This window comes from Linderina pennispora (assembly GCF_002104995.1).
Source record: "Linderina pennispora strain ATCC 12442 chromosome Unknown DL89scaffold_1, whole genome shotgun sequence".
NCBI lineage: Eukaryota > Fungi > Kickxellomycota > Kickxellomycetes > Kickxellales > Kickxellaceae > Linderina > Linderina pennispora.
The window spans coordinates 3,246,440-3,259,336 of record NW_024468249.1 but is presented as its reverse complement, the minus strand read 5'-3'; the positions used below and the strand labels follow the sequence as shown (position 1 = coordinate 3,259,336).

Genomic DNA, 12,897 nt, shown 5'->3' with positions numbered 1-12,897 from the left:
TCCAACTGGGATACAGACGGCCATCTTCATTGATGAGAGTTACTGGATATCGTGCCTACTATGTGCGATAAACACGTCGAGCACGGGAAAATTGAACCTCACTTTTCAAGAGGATTATACATAATCTGCTTTGCTAGCTTCTTCAGAATGTATGGTTGCACATATAGCAGCATCAATCCCCAACACGTAACTATTCTAGATTGACCTATCAGTTGGTATCTAATCTACGGCGAGCGTTTCGAGACATTAATTCGGCAGTCACGATCCACATTGGTCGGAGAAATAACCATGTAGGCTATATAATCCATAACTTTCGGGTATCCGTTTTTATCCTTAATATCTGGGCCGAGGTGCGTATAGTCCGACGGGAGGGACAGGTCATAATCCTTGAGGATATTAGAAGTAATTGTAAGCAGTTCCATCATTGCCAGTTGCTTGCCAGTGCAGGTTCTGACGCCATAACTGAACCCAAAAAAGTTGCGGCGGGCATCTTCGTTGTCCAAGAATCGCTCCGGGTCGAACTTGAACGGATCTTTCCAAACTCCCTTGTTCTTCGATAACCCATGAGGGCAGACACTAATCACCGTACCGCCTGGAATAAAATGGTTCTGCAATGTGATTCCAGAAGGTGGTGTGACGCGTGGGTTACGTGTAGCAACGACAGGGATCAAACGCTGAGCTTCAAGCACGCACGCCTCAATATATGGTAGCGACTTTCTTGCATCGGCAAAGCTGACAAGATGGTCGCCTGTAAATTGGGTACGGACCTCGTCAACGGCTCTAGCACGGATTTCAGGGTGCAGCATCAATAGCTGCATAATCCATGTCAGCGTCAAAGCCGATGGCGCTGCGCCAGCAAGTGTGAACATGAATGACTCTCCCTGGATCTGGACATTGCTCATTCGGATCTTCGATTTGGGGTCCTCTGCATCAATGAATGCCTGGAGAAGGTCTGCTGGTTTTGCTTCCCCATTCGCGACACTGCTCCTTCTGTGTTTAATTGACCCGTCGGCGATCTCCATAACCCGACCAAACTGTGTCCGCAGGCGTTGAACACCAAACGAGAACGGATAGTACTTGAGGAGGGGCAGTACACCGCATATCCCCAGAAACAGGTTTGCGTCCCTCGCCTGGTAGCAGAATGAGTAGTCGTCATTTTTCAGTGAGTTGAATTTGCGGCCAAAGGCGAGGCCACTGATGGTATCGAAGGTTGCCAGAAGAAAGTCGTTCCCGTAATTGATTTCGACAGTACCATTGCCACTTTTTTCGAGCAGCAAGGTCCCACTTTTCCTTGATTGCACGGATTCCGTAGGTTAGTATCGCCTCCTCCATGCGTGCGAGATAGGCCGAGTTAAAGTACTGCCCAGTTTGGCGTTTGCGCATTTTGACAAAGCCGATATCGCGTCCACTGAGACTATTCTGCTCGTTCAGTACATCCATGGCCTTGAAATGATCGGACTTGGGAAATGAGTGCGTCCCGAGGATGCGACGGGCATCTGAGGGATTGGAAATAACGACGTTGTTTGGCCCTCGCACATAGATATCGCCATACTTGTCATAGTCACTAAGTGCTATCTCCACCAGTCTGCCAGTTAATCCAAGTATGATGGAGTATGCGCCCGTAAGACGTGCAAGAAATGGACCGGGAAGATGGCGCAAAGGAGATATATAGAGCGCATAAACGACGCGGTATACGATAAATAGGAATAGAAAAGATAAAAATGGGGTTATCCAGCCCACGTCTACTATGACACCAATAAGCGGTACTATAATTGAGGACAGCATTATAATATTTAGTGTATAGCTTTCAAAAATGATGACTATAAGAGTGGCTGCTGAAGAAGGGAAGGAGTGGAGCGTCTCCAGTTTAGCCTGTCGTATAGACTACTTCACTTGCCAACGCGCACCTGCTGTCAATTAGCTTATTCGCACCAGCAGCATCTATTGAGCTAATTGCTGTTTTATTTGAACCCAACACGCCCCGCTTGACAGGCGAATTTCAACAGGTAGAGTCGCCGTGAGAGCTACACTATATGACATGGCTGCCCTTCAACTAGAGAAGAATGTCGGCAGGCAGAATTGGAAGTAGCAGCTGTGAAGGTGTTTCACACATTATATGCGTGGCTGTGATCATGCTGCCAACAAACACCTCAGGTCCAAGCAGGTGTTTGTACCAAAGCGATGTGCCGCATTTCCTGTCAGCTCCTCCTCTGGTTTCTTGTTGCCTGCTGCCTGTCCTTGTCCAGTTGCCTGCTGGGCACTTCTCTGGTGCTATCCCCAGTCCTGGAAACAGACGTCGGTGCTGCACATTTCTGCCATGATACTCGACATGGCACCTTCGCATGGGCTCATCAGCTGATCAACAGTGTAATTTAATCTGATTATCATTTTGCACTAACCTCAAAAAAATTATATTTTTCTTCGGATTGCCTTTGAGCCTGGCAGAGTTTCGTTTCCAACCCGTCCTTTTCTCTATATTCACTCTAGAAATCCAGTACAGTACACCCCATTTGGAATAAAAATGGCCAAGAAGACCGTCCGTCGCAGCAAGTCGCAGGGCTCCAAAGCGCAAAACCAGGCAACAAAGACACGGAGCGAGGCCACAGAGATCACGCGGTGGACGTGCGCTTTCGACAACATCAACGGCACCGAGAGTTCTCTGGCCCTGGTCCGCTCAGGCGTCAATGGGCACCAATTGCGGATTATCGACATCCACACTGGCACACAGCGCAGTGAGCACCTGACCGAGAACGGCGTCAAGATCCGCTCGGTTGCATGGGGGCAGCTGCCGTCGGCTGACAAGAAGAATGCCGGAGGATCCAAGCAGGTTGTTGTTGCTCTTGCTTTGCAGAACGGTCAGATCCAGATCTACTCCCCGGCGCGCGACACTGTTGTGAAGACGCTTGAAGGCGAGCACGAGAACCCTGTAGTGGACCTCGCATTTGGCCCCGATGGCAGCGGCCAGCTGGTGTCGGTCGACGAATCGGGTCTGCTGGTGCAGTGGGATATTGCCGTTGGTTCAGCACTGAACCAGATCAACACCGGGATCCACGAGGCGCGGAAACTGATTGTGTCGTCGGACGGCCAGCGCGCAGTGATCGGGAGCCACAAGCTGGAGATGTGGGACCTTGGCAAGCAGAGCATGCTGCAGTCGTGGCCCGGACACACATCGCCCATCTTTAGCCTGGAATGGGCCGCCGATGAGACCGCACTGGTGTCGGCTGCAGAGAACGACCGTCCACGTGCAGATCTGGGATGCCAGCCCGACAGCCAGCTCCGCCACGGTGATGCGCGCGCGGGCGATCCTGGCTATCGACAGCGATGTTGTGTATGCACATGTCTCGGTTGACGGCTCTGTGCTCGCAATTGGCGAGGATGGCGTCATGTATGTGTGGCACCAGGTGGCCGTTGCCCAGCGCGACAGCAGCGCAAAGGCCAAGAGCGATATTGGCCAGGCGGCTGACGGCGTGGTGCGGATTCCTGTCCAGTGAGGATGCCGACAAGACGGTGGCGATTCCTGCTGGCGCGGTTCTCGCGTGTGTCTGGCGACGAGGGGCAGGTGATGATCATCCGCGGCAGTGCACTGATGCCGGTCTTCGAGACCCTGTCGATTGTCGACTCGACAGGCCAGTTCGAGCGCTCGCTTGTTTTGACGCGTGCCCCACAGAAGAACATTCTGGTGAGCTCGGCTCGCAGTGAGGCCGAGCAGAAGCTGGCCAAGCAGCAGCAAAAGTACGATGACAGCTCGGCGAGCGTAATTTCGCCGGTGGTGGAAGCTGTTGCCAAGTCGCAGAAGGTTGCGTCGGAGAGCAGCAAGCAGGAGATGCCCTCGCTGGCGGAGCGTGTCAAGCAGCTTTCGGCGGGCACCGATGACGAGGATGCGGAAATGCAGGATGGCAAGGTTGGCAAGCAGCTGACAGTGGGCACGCTTGTGCGCGTGCTAGTGCAGGCTCTGCACACGGACGACCAGGAGATGCTGAACATGGTCATCGATAACTCGTCACGCACCAACGTTGTCCGGGACACTGTCCTTGGCCTCCCGACCATGTACGTGCTGTCGTTCCTGCAGCAGCTGTTTGTGCGCTTCCAGACAACCCCCGCCAAGGCATCGACGCTTCTGCCGTGGATTCGCACCACCCTGACGCTGCACTCGGCGTATCTGACCACCATCCCGAACCTGATCCCGCAGCTGTCGGGCTTTTACCAGGGCGTTGAAGCCCGCCTCGAGACCCACCAGAAGCTGCTGCGGCTGAACGGCCGCCTGGAGCTCGTCCACACACAGATCCGCACCCGCGAGCTTGTGGAGAAGGACAAGTCGGGCCGCAAGCTGGCCCAGCAGTCGACTCCCGTCAAGAAGAGCAAGGCCATGAAGCCCCTGAACGTCTACCGTGAGTCTGACAGCGAGGATGACGAGGAGGTCGATGCCGCAACTGCGTGGCAGGCTGAGGAGAGCACGGACGATGACGCTGATATGGCCAGCGATGCCGAGTCTGACAACCAGTGGTCTGACGGCGAGGAGGAGATTGATGGCGTTGAAGCAGCTGCGTCCGATGACGAGGACGAGGACGAGGGCGACGAGTCGGGCAGCGAGCAGAGCGGCGAGGAGGACGATCTTGAGCAGTTTGACTAGCCAGCGCAAATCTAATTTTTCTATTTCGGTTGCAGAATCAAAATTTTCAACCATGCGTGATTTCGATAAGACATCGCCTGGCCAGTTTTATTTAAAATTTTCCAGCTCCTTTCAAGCTCCAATTCACAAATTCATACACTTTTATTGCCTCTATTATGTTGCGCGTAGTTGGAGGACGCCTCAGGAGTCAGGCCGCCGTTGCAGCTGCGTGCGCCTGCTGGATCGCGCTCTGTGGCCAATGCGGTCAAGCCTGCCGCGGCCCAAATCAGCTCTCCCTTTGACACCCTCCCCATTCGCCCTGTTCCTGCGGCCCGACACGCCTGCCTACTTTATGGCGAAGCCGCGCTACGCCGATCTTGTCAGCGGCCTGTCGCGGATCACGCAGGAATACCCACTGGGCCGCTTTAACAAGGCTACGCACAAGCCTGGCAAGTGGATCAAGCGCGACAAGCTCGAGAAAAAGCTGGAAATCAAGATCACCGAGAACGAGTACCGGATCTTGGTCCAGCGGCTGTGTGATGCGGAGCGGGCGCGGATCGCTGACCCTGATGTCAGGACCGAGGTGCGGCTGTATTTGCGGCAGTTTGAGCGCGGGTACACGCATATCGAGGTCGTCAAGAAGGACGAGGAGAACATGACTGAGGAAGAGAAGAAGGCTGCCGAGAGGAAGGCGCTGCTGAGGAAGAGGAAGTCGAACAGGGGATACAAGGACGACCTGGGAAGGTGGTATCGCTGTAGGTAAGCGCAAGGAGGCGGTGGCCAGGGCGTGGGTTGTACCTGTCAACGGACAGCTGGAGGCAGCCAAGGGCACGCCTGCTCCGGCTGTTGAGTCGGAGGCTGCTCCTGCTGCTGAATCTGAGCCCACTCCTGAGCCTATCTCTCCGATCCTGGCCCACCCGGGTGAGGTCCTTGTCAACGGCAAGCCCCTGGCAGAGTACTTTGCTCGCACAACTGATCGCGAGTCGGTGCTGTTCCCCTTCCAGACCATCAGCAAGATTGGCCAATTCAACGTCTATGGCGTCGTGCACGGTGGTGGTCTGACGGGCCAGGCCGAGGCTCTGCAGCTGGCCATCGCGCGCGCTACCCATGCCATGAACCGCACTCTGCATGACGGCATTCGCCGTGCGGGTCTCCTCAGGAGAGATCCCGAGAACCGTCGAGCGTAAGAAGACCGGTCAGCCAAAGGCCCGCAAGAGATACACTTGGGTCAAGCGTTGAAATTTTTTTATATTCTTTCCACAACATGGAGTCTTGTGCTTACCCATTTACCAGCATGTTCATCAGGATCTGGTTGTCCAGGTGGATCACTTCGGCGCGGCTATGTGCGCTCTTGCATGGCATGTTCTCGCTGTACCGCTTCATCTCGGGTGACCTGCATCGATGGCTCTCCGTGACATCCCACACCTGCGCACTGAGCTTCTTGACGAACGTCTTGCGCGCAAGCCGATCAAATGCCTGGAACCTCAGCCGGTCGTACTTTTTCTCGGGGTCGTCCGACATCCGGCAGCACCAGAACGGGCCTGACCTGTAGATAAACCTGGCTCTAGGATACACCGACTTGAGCCTGTCTGCCATGCGAACCACTTGCTTTGTAAACCAGGTCCAGTTGCCGAATGCCGCGTCCCAGGTGACGATTTGCACTACTACCAAGCTAGCCTCGCGGTACTGTGAGATATTGCGGCGTGTAATGTCGCGGTCCCAGAAGCTGCCCTGCATGTCCAGCGTGCCTCGAGTGAACAGATAATACAGGTCAAAGTAGTCGTTCCGCAGCGAGTATCCGGGCGGCACATAGTCCGGAAGGTAGTCTTCTCTGATCGGATCCTTCTCGACAATCGGCCGCTCATCTGTTGGATCCACTGGCAGGTTTCGCAGATCACTGTATATCTCGCTGCTCCTTACGCCGTCGCTATGTATACGATACCAATGCGGAACCGGCATGTTCGAATACCACTCATCAGGAAACAGGTCCTTGGGTGCGTCATTGCACAGGCAGTCAATGCGGCTGAGCTGAGACTTTTTATGGCACCACCTGCCGCTACTGAGGAACGGGCGTAATGTGCGGCGCGAATTCGAGTCTCCGTACCAGTGAATAGACGAGTACCGGGCGGACATGTAGAGCGTGAACTCGGGATGGCTGATGCGCCGCATACGACAGTGATACGGGAGCCAGACACGCCCGTCTTCGGCAGGAAACATGTACTGCCATTTCTGCCACGTGCTCGGCAGATTCGCTTCAGGGATCCAGCGCCCGGCTTCATCGCCTCGAGTGCACAGTGGCAGGTTCTGGTGACGCTTCAGGTACGTTGGGTGCTTCACGTCCAACTTCACATGAACTTGGCTCAGAACAAACTCGTTGCTTGGGATGGTTGTCTTCATTCGGGTCTCGCCATACGGAACAGAATCTTGGTGGGGCTCTGCGTTCCACTCTCCGTTGCGGTAGTCGAGGCGCGCATCAACGTCGTATACTCCGGGATCGTAGAGGCGTGCTGTGCCCTGGTAAATGTGTGCACGGGTGGGATCCCTGTCATCGGATTTGGCATAAAGATCAACGGGCACTGTGACATGCGAACCCTTGTAAAGCGCGTCTTCGTTGCCGTTCTCGTCGCGCGTGGTTCTGAGCACTAGATCTAGCATTATTGAGTCCGCCGGGTACCCTGGAATTGGCCGGTACAGCGTAGAATTAGCCGTTCCTGCATTACCGTCAGTTTTTGGAGGCACTACTGCGTGCACACAGACGCAGTCACCAGGGTTGATGGTTTTGGTTCCGAATTCGCTTCCAACTATATAGGCAAATGGTTCGGTGTCGGGTTTAACTGAGAACTTGTAACCGCGTGCGCTACGGCAAGCGGATGAGCAGCCATCATTGGGAATGACCCGAGCAGTGTACCACGTCGAGGAAGAGAATTCTGCAACGTACTTCAAGTACGCAACGCCGAAGAGGAATGCGACGAGCAGCACGAGACGCTTGCCCATTCGCAGCAGCTTTCGTGCTGGCAGACGCGACTTTGCCTTCTCCATTGCCACAACAACAGTGATGAGGAAGATGAAATGGTGCTAAGAGCAGATAGAGAGCATGAAGGAGTGCTGAGTGGCATCCAGGACTTGCCCTCTCCAACCCCGCTTCATATACGCCTTTGGGACCATGTGCCCCTATATTGGCCGCGCAATATACAATATCGGCCATGCACGTGCAGTGGGGTAGAGCTGGCTGTGATCCCTTGATTGCTTCTTGATCGGTCTGTTATCAGAGCTCGCGCATTTTTTGTGCTGGCTTGGCTCGCATTCAGGCAGGCTGGCTGATTCCAAGTGCAGCCCAGATATTGCTAAGCTTCACGATCTTCACGAGAACTTTTCTTTGCCTCTGTCAATTTAAAACTCCAACTTTTTCTAGCGGTCCAATCTCTTTGATTCCAAATTTATAATGCAGGCACTGAGGCGTGTTCTTTTCAACCCGGCCCGGATCACCCCTCGCGCCACCCGCCTGGCACCCCTCACAGCCTCGCGGTTCTCCAGCACGCTCGAGGTTCCGCGGAACCTGTTCCTGGCTAGCGAGCTTGAGAAGCCGAGCCAAGGGATGGTGTCAACAGCTGTCGGCGATCTGGACCCCGCTGCGCCAGCATCCAACGTGCGTAGCGAGTTCTGGCGGCTCTATGTCTCGGCAATGAGCCGACTGGGCGGCAGCCATATCAACCGGCCAAAGAAGTCCACTCTGCACTGGCTGGTGACGAATGCCGAGACCAGGGAGGAGCTGGACACGGCGCTTGAGATGGCCAAAGTGTGGCGGATGCAGATGATGCCGATCACCCAGGCGACCGCGCAGATCTGGATCGATTCGTGCATCCGGCTGAACTACCCCGAGCTCGCCATGACGATGCTTCTGGATCAATGGACCTACCGCCAGCTGCCGGTCTCGTATGGCATGGCCAAGCTGATCCGGTTCCTGGGCAAGCAGGCTAAAGAAACCGGCGATGAGGCGAAGCTGGACGATGCGTTCAGGGTGTTTGCGCTGTACCCGTACTACAACCTGCAGCATGATGCCGATGCATATGGCGCGCTGGTGGAGGCGTGCTGTGAGGTGAACTCGGAGGAGGCCTGGCGGAGGGCCCTGGTGGTTGCGGAGGAGACGCTGGCGGACGCAGCACCCGGAAATCACGGTTGAGGCACTGACGGCGCTCGAGACGCGTTCGTTGGAGCGCGGTGAGAACGAGATGGCCCAGCGGTACAAGTCACTCAAGGGCTCGCTGGAGTTCAAGCGCAGCACCAAGGATGTCAAGTTCGAACAAAACGACCAAGAAGTTGAAAACTAGAAGGCATATATTTCGTAGAAAGCATCAAAAAGTGGGTTTTCATTTTTCTGAGACATCGCTGCTAGTCTCGTCGCCTGTTGGGTATGTAAAGTGCAACGGCAACTGTGAGGTAGCCTCTTGGTCTTCTGTATCGCCTTTGTCGGCAGCATTCTGCTCTGCCTGGCTCCTGAGCATCCTCATCGCTCTTGACGCTATCCGGGGTGTTCCAGAAGGCTGAATCGAGCTTCGAATCGCCTTCCATCAGGGTTGCCTTGTTTGTTTGTCGACGCTCGGCAATATCCTGCGGTGGGTAGAAGAAGGAATCGAACCAGTCATCATATTTGTCCTCCTGCTTTGTCCTCTGTCTTGGAGCTGTTGTCTGCCTTGGGCGGTGCTGCAACTGATCCAAACTGGCTCTCGGCAGAAGAGATTGTCGGATCGTACTGGATCAGTAGGTGGCGGTGGTCACGGTATGCTGAATTTCCATCCGCCACAGCAGGGACGCTCTGCAGGACCGGGCTGATATGCCAGCTGGATCTGGTACCCCAGAGATATGGATGGTGGTGGTCAGAGAACCCATGAGAGGAGTCCTTGTGGTGGACCAGGATCAGCAGCACCGCCAAACGGCAGCTTGAGTCGAGCATATGCTTGGCTGTGCCAGCCTTCTTAGCGTTCGGATCCGTGCTGTCGCTGTCATCCTCGTCCCGCTCCTTATTCCACAGCGTCGGTACCCAGACAAACCCAACAACGACCAGCGCCGTGACAACCACTGCCACCAAACCACTGCGAATGGACTCGAGCCGGATTGCCTCGATATCTGTTTTCATTTCGCCGACAAGCACTTGGTACCGACTCGCAAGCGCGTGCAGTTTCATATCCAAATGCTTCATTGCATGGCTCGAATCGTGCTTGCGGTTATTCATCTCAATCTCGATATCGGATCGCAGATTTGCAATTTCGTCATTTGTTCCTCTGCGCCAGCGACTCAATATCGCGACTAATCGCTGCTGCGTGCGACTCGAGCAGCGCCTGGTCGTTTTTGCGAATCATCCTGCGTCTCGGTGCGCAGCTCCTGCAAAGCCGCCTTAAATAGGTATGCGTCGTTTTCGAGGTCGCTGCGGGTCAGCATCTCCAGCCGCACTTTCTCCATTCCTAGGTTGACCTTGAGCTTGACCAGCTTCATAATCGCCGTCGCCTGCTCGCGAGTGAATCCAGAGTCTGCGAGCTTGTTGACGAGCTCGTAGGTGCTGAACAGATTTTGCTGCATCATGGCATGGTTGTCAAGACTATCCTCTGTGGATTCCCCCACCTCCACATGCTGCTGCTGCTGCTGTTGCTGCTGCGCCTTGCGTGTCTTGCGCAGGTCATGGATAATGCTCGACACAGAAGAAATGGTCCCTCCACTGGCAGTGTCAGCAGTAGCTGGCGCAGAATCCGGTAATTTGTAGAAACCACGCCAGGGTCCGTTTTGCTGCCTGCTTCGTTATCAGTGCTACTTTCGCCAGGGCCCTTTTCCGGTTTGACACGGTCGTCCTTCAGGTGTGCCAGCGAGCTGTGAATTCCAGGGCTGCTCATGCGCTGCAGAATAACGCTCTCTGCCGTCGGCCAATTCGCTTTCCGGCGATTTTTCATCGTTCACAGCGCGGCTAGTGTGAAGCCGCTGCCTGAACAGGCGTCGTGGTGGTGTGCCGAGCTTTACAACCATGCCGAAATGACCGCTGCATTTTATGTTTTGGAAATGTAAAAGGCGTGAGAGCAATTAAAGTAAGCAGCGGTTTCAGAGCAAGCCGCCGTCTGGCCTTTCACGCGAGCTGGAGGTGATGACACGCTTGCAAGTCACAGCAAAACAAAACCAGCCGGATTTGGCCAGATTTGGAATCCACGAAGCGATTGGCATAGAGCGCCATACAGCAGCCACTGCTGCTTCACCTGCATCTTGGCCAGACCATTAGCAGAGATGAGCCGTTCATGATCCACAGCCTCCTCCAGTGCGCACAAGCATACCGTGCACATACTCGCTTCATTGCCTCGTCCATTTCTTTGCCACAGAAAACCAAACAATACGTACCGTTGTTACGACTCCATCCGCAACTACCGCCGCCATCACCACGACGGCTACTACCATCACCAGGTGGCGCTAGACATTTGCCACATATCTTGTTTAAAAGAATCACTCGAATGCCACCGTAAATAAGGAGAACACCACAGTCTATTTGCCCATTGGCAATAAGGTTACAAGTGAGTCTTCTCTTTCGCCACATTAATTGCACTGCGCGCATTTCTGCTTCAGACTCAATCCCGTTTGTCGCCGAAAAAACCCGGGCATTCACCAGCCATAGCTCGGCGTCGCTCTCAGAGTGTAAACATCGCCAGTTTCTGGTAGCTTGTCTTAGCGTGCTGAATTTTGAATCGGGCTTGTCTGCCGACAATGGAATGCAGAAACAAGAACTGGATTGATAGGCGAATTGTCTACGCCGCTTAATTATCTGCCACAGAAGCCAAAAAGCGCCGAACAAGAGCCATGCTAGACCACTTACTCGCAGTCCAAGGAGCTGTTCAAAGCTGTGGGACCGACAGCTTTGCCATGACTAGTTGTTTCTGTCTGATTGTCGATAATTTGTGGCCGCTTGAATCTTTTCTTGTCAAGCATCCTGCCGCAGGTCTTGCTGTCTTTTGATCCGAGCTAGAGTGCAGCCTTGTATAAATATTCGTCGAATGCTCCCTGTCCAACATCCTTGCCAGGCACATGGTATCCAGCTGCTTTTACATCCCTCTCTACTATTGGTATCCACCTCTACCGCCGTCTACCTCCCTCTTTTGCACTACACATCGACAAATATGGTCCCGCCCAACTCTACTGGCCTAGGTCTCAATGGATTCCATTCCCCAAAGACACAGCCGCTCTCTTTCGGTCAAGACAGCCAACGGCAGCTGTGTCTCGCTCCTTAATGATGACTTGTCCTGCGATTCGCGCCGTTGCTCCTCCGTGCCCGAGCTGACACCACAGCACTCTCCAGCACCCTACTCATCATGCATGCACTCGCCCACCCGTCTTCCTTCGCTTTCGGCACTGATCGAGGCCGTCAACATCGTCAGCCCACGGCCTGCCATCTACCCGACCTACTCCACCTCGACATCTCCAACCATGAGCTCACAGTGCTGCGATCAGCCTACACAGAAGCCCCCCGCCAAGCGCAAGTACCGGTGCTCGTTCCCGGGCTGCGAAAAGGCATTCACAACCTAGCGGCCACTTGTCACGGCACTACCGCATCCACACAGGCGAGAAAAACTACCACTGCCTTTACCCCGGCTGCACAAGCAGGTTCTCGCGCCAAGACAATATGATGCAGCACTATCGCACGCACTTGTCTCCCAGGAGCCGTCCGCAACCGTGGACCACTCAAGGCGCCCTCAATGGAGGCGCTTCCACACAACTTTGTCATGCCTACCCAGCACAACAGTATTCGCCACGCCTTCCACCCCTACGCTCCCGAGCAGTGGCCGTTTTAATAATTGTTCCCTAGTTTCTTTCTCTGTTCTAAACAACAATATCGTAAACTAATTGTAACCACACCCAGCTGCACTAGCAGCTGTTGCAAATGGTTTGCCATACGAGGCCTGGCGATGAAGATATTAGCATCAGCTATGTAGCCTAAAGGCTTTTTGGAGGGAGGCAACTATGCCGTTCAACGTGCTAGTTCTCCTTATTTGGCAATGCCTACGTAATATAAACCTTCATCTGCCTTCTGGATGCTCAGGCAATAGCGACACATGCCCACCAGGTATCGCTGCGCTGTATATTGAACACAGGAGGCTTAGCTTGTTTTCGGCCAACTGGTATCCATTCTTGGCGAAATAAGGCCCTGCGTAACGAATATACCGGGCAACTATCTGTCGTCGCATACAACGCCTACTAGGCCCAAGTGGCTGAGCCACAGAATACACCCCCAAGCCCACTAATGTTGACAGTAGCTGTGTAGT

At 54.3% G+C, this 12,897-nt stretch overlaps 8 protein-coding genes across 8 annotated transcripts; 4 read left to right on the top strand and 4 right to left on the bottom strand.

The window, feature by feature from the left end:
* Nucleotides 1-136: 136 nt before the first annotated feature.
* On the bottom strand, nucleotides 137-2,046 carry DL89DRAFT_264818 (cytochrome P450). The gene is made up of 2 exons (XM_040886389.1): nucleotides 1,286-2,046; nucleotides 137-1,260 (listed from the first exon to the last, which is right to left on the bottom strand). The coding sequence occupies exons 1-2, from the start codon at nucleotides 1,783-1,785 to the stop codon at nucleotides 225-227; spliced, it is 1,536 nt and encodes a 511-aa protein (XP_040748248.1). The 5' UTR covers nucleotides 1,786-2,046; the 3' UTR covers nucleotides 137-224.
* A 170-nt stretch (nucleotides 2,047-2,216) lies between these two features.
* Nucleotides 2,217-5,796, top strand: DL89DRAFT_320413 (uncharacterized protein; the record flags this gene model as incomplete). Its single annotated transcript, XM_040891205.1, has 5 exons — nucleotides 2,217-3,214; nucleotides 3,249-3,482; nucleotides 3,554-4,620; nucleotides 4,835-5,353; nucleotides 5,394-5,796. The coding sequence occupies exons 1-5, from the start codon at nucleotides 2,522-2,524 to the stop codon at nucleotides 5,794-5,796; spliced, it is 2,916 nt and encodes a 971-aa protein (XP_040748247.1). The 5' UTR covers nucleotides 2,217-2,521.
* An 89-nt stretch (nucleotides 5,797-5,885) lies between these two features.
* On the bottom strand, nucleotides 5,886-7,664 carry DL89DRAFT_281328 (uncharacterized protein; the record flags this gene model as incomplete). The annotated part of the gene is made up of 1 exon (XM_040889635.1): nucleotides 5,886-7,664. The coding sequence occupies exon 1, from the start codon at nucleotides 7,646-7,648 to the stop codon at nucleotides 5,888-5,890; it is 1,761 nt and encodes a 586-aa protein (XP_040748246.1). The 5' UTR covers nucleotides 7,649-7,664.
* Nucleotides 7,665-7,850: 186 nt separating this feature from the next.
* Nucleotides 7,851-9,124, top strand: DL89DRAFT_26283 (uncharacterized protein). The gene has a single exon (XM_040885875.1). The coding sequence runs from the start codon at nucleotides 8,052-8,054 to the stop codon at nucleotides 8,787-8,789; it is 738 nt and encodes a 245-aa protein (XP_040748245.1). The 5' UTR covers nucleotides 7,851-8,051; the 3' UTR covers nucleotides 8,790-9,124.
* DL89DRAFT_26244 (uncharacterized protein) lies at nucleotides 9,021-10,123 on the bottom strand. Its single transcript, XM_040885869.1, has one exon. The coding sequence runs from the start codon at nucleotides 9,837-9,839 to the stop codon at nucleotides 9,252-9,254; it is 588 nt and encodes a 195-aa protein (XP_040748244.1). The 5' UTR covers nucleotides 9,840-10,123; the 3' UTR covers nucleotides 9,021-9,251.
* DL89DRAFT_254782 (uncharacterized protein) lies at nucleotides 9,914-10,548 on the bottom strand (the record flags this gene model as incomplete). Its single annotated transcript, XM_040885299.1, has 2 exons — nucleotides 9,914-10,338; nucleotides 10,413-10,548. 2 exons carry the CDS (start codon nucleotides 10,546-10,548, stop codon nucleotides 9,914-9,916), a joined length of 561 nt encoding a protein of 186 aa, XP_040748243.1.
* A 1,122-nt stretch (nucleotides 10,549-11,670) lies between these two features.
* DL89DRAFT_320410 (uncharacterized protein) lies at nucleotides 11,671-12,254 on the top strand. The gene has a single exon (XM_040891204.1). It carries the CDS (start codon nucleotides 11,789-11,791, stop codon nucleotides 12,158-12,160), a length of 372 nt encoding a protein of 123 aa, XP_040748242.1. The 5' UTR covers nucleotides 11,671-11,788; the 3' UTR covers nucleotides 12,161-12,254.
* Nucleotides 12,165-12,440, top strand: DL89DRAFT_219763 (uncharacterized protein; the record flags this gene model as incomplete). The annotated part of the gene is made up of 1 exon (XM_040884408.1): nucleotides 12,165-12,440. A coding segment is annotated over one exon (276 nt), but the record flags the coding sequence as incomplete, so codon positions are not given.
* Nucleotides 12,441-12,897: the final 457 nt, after the last annotated feature.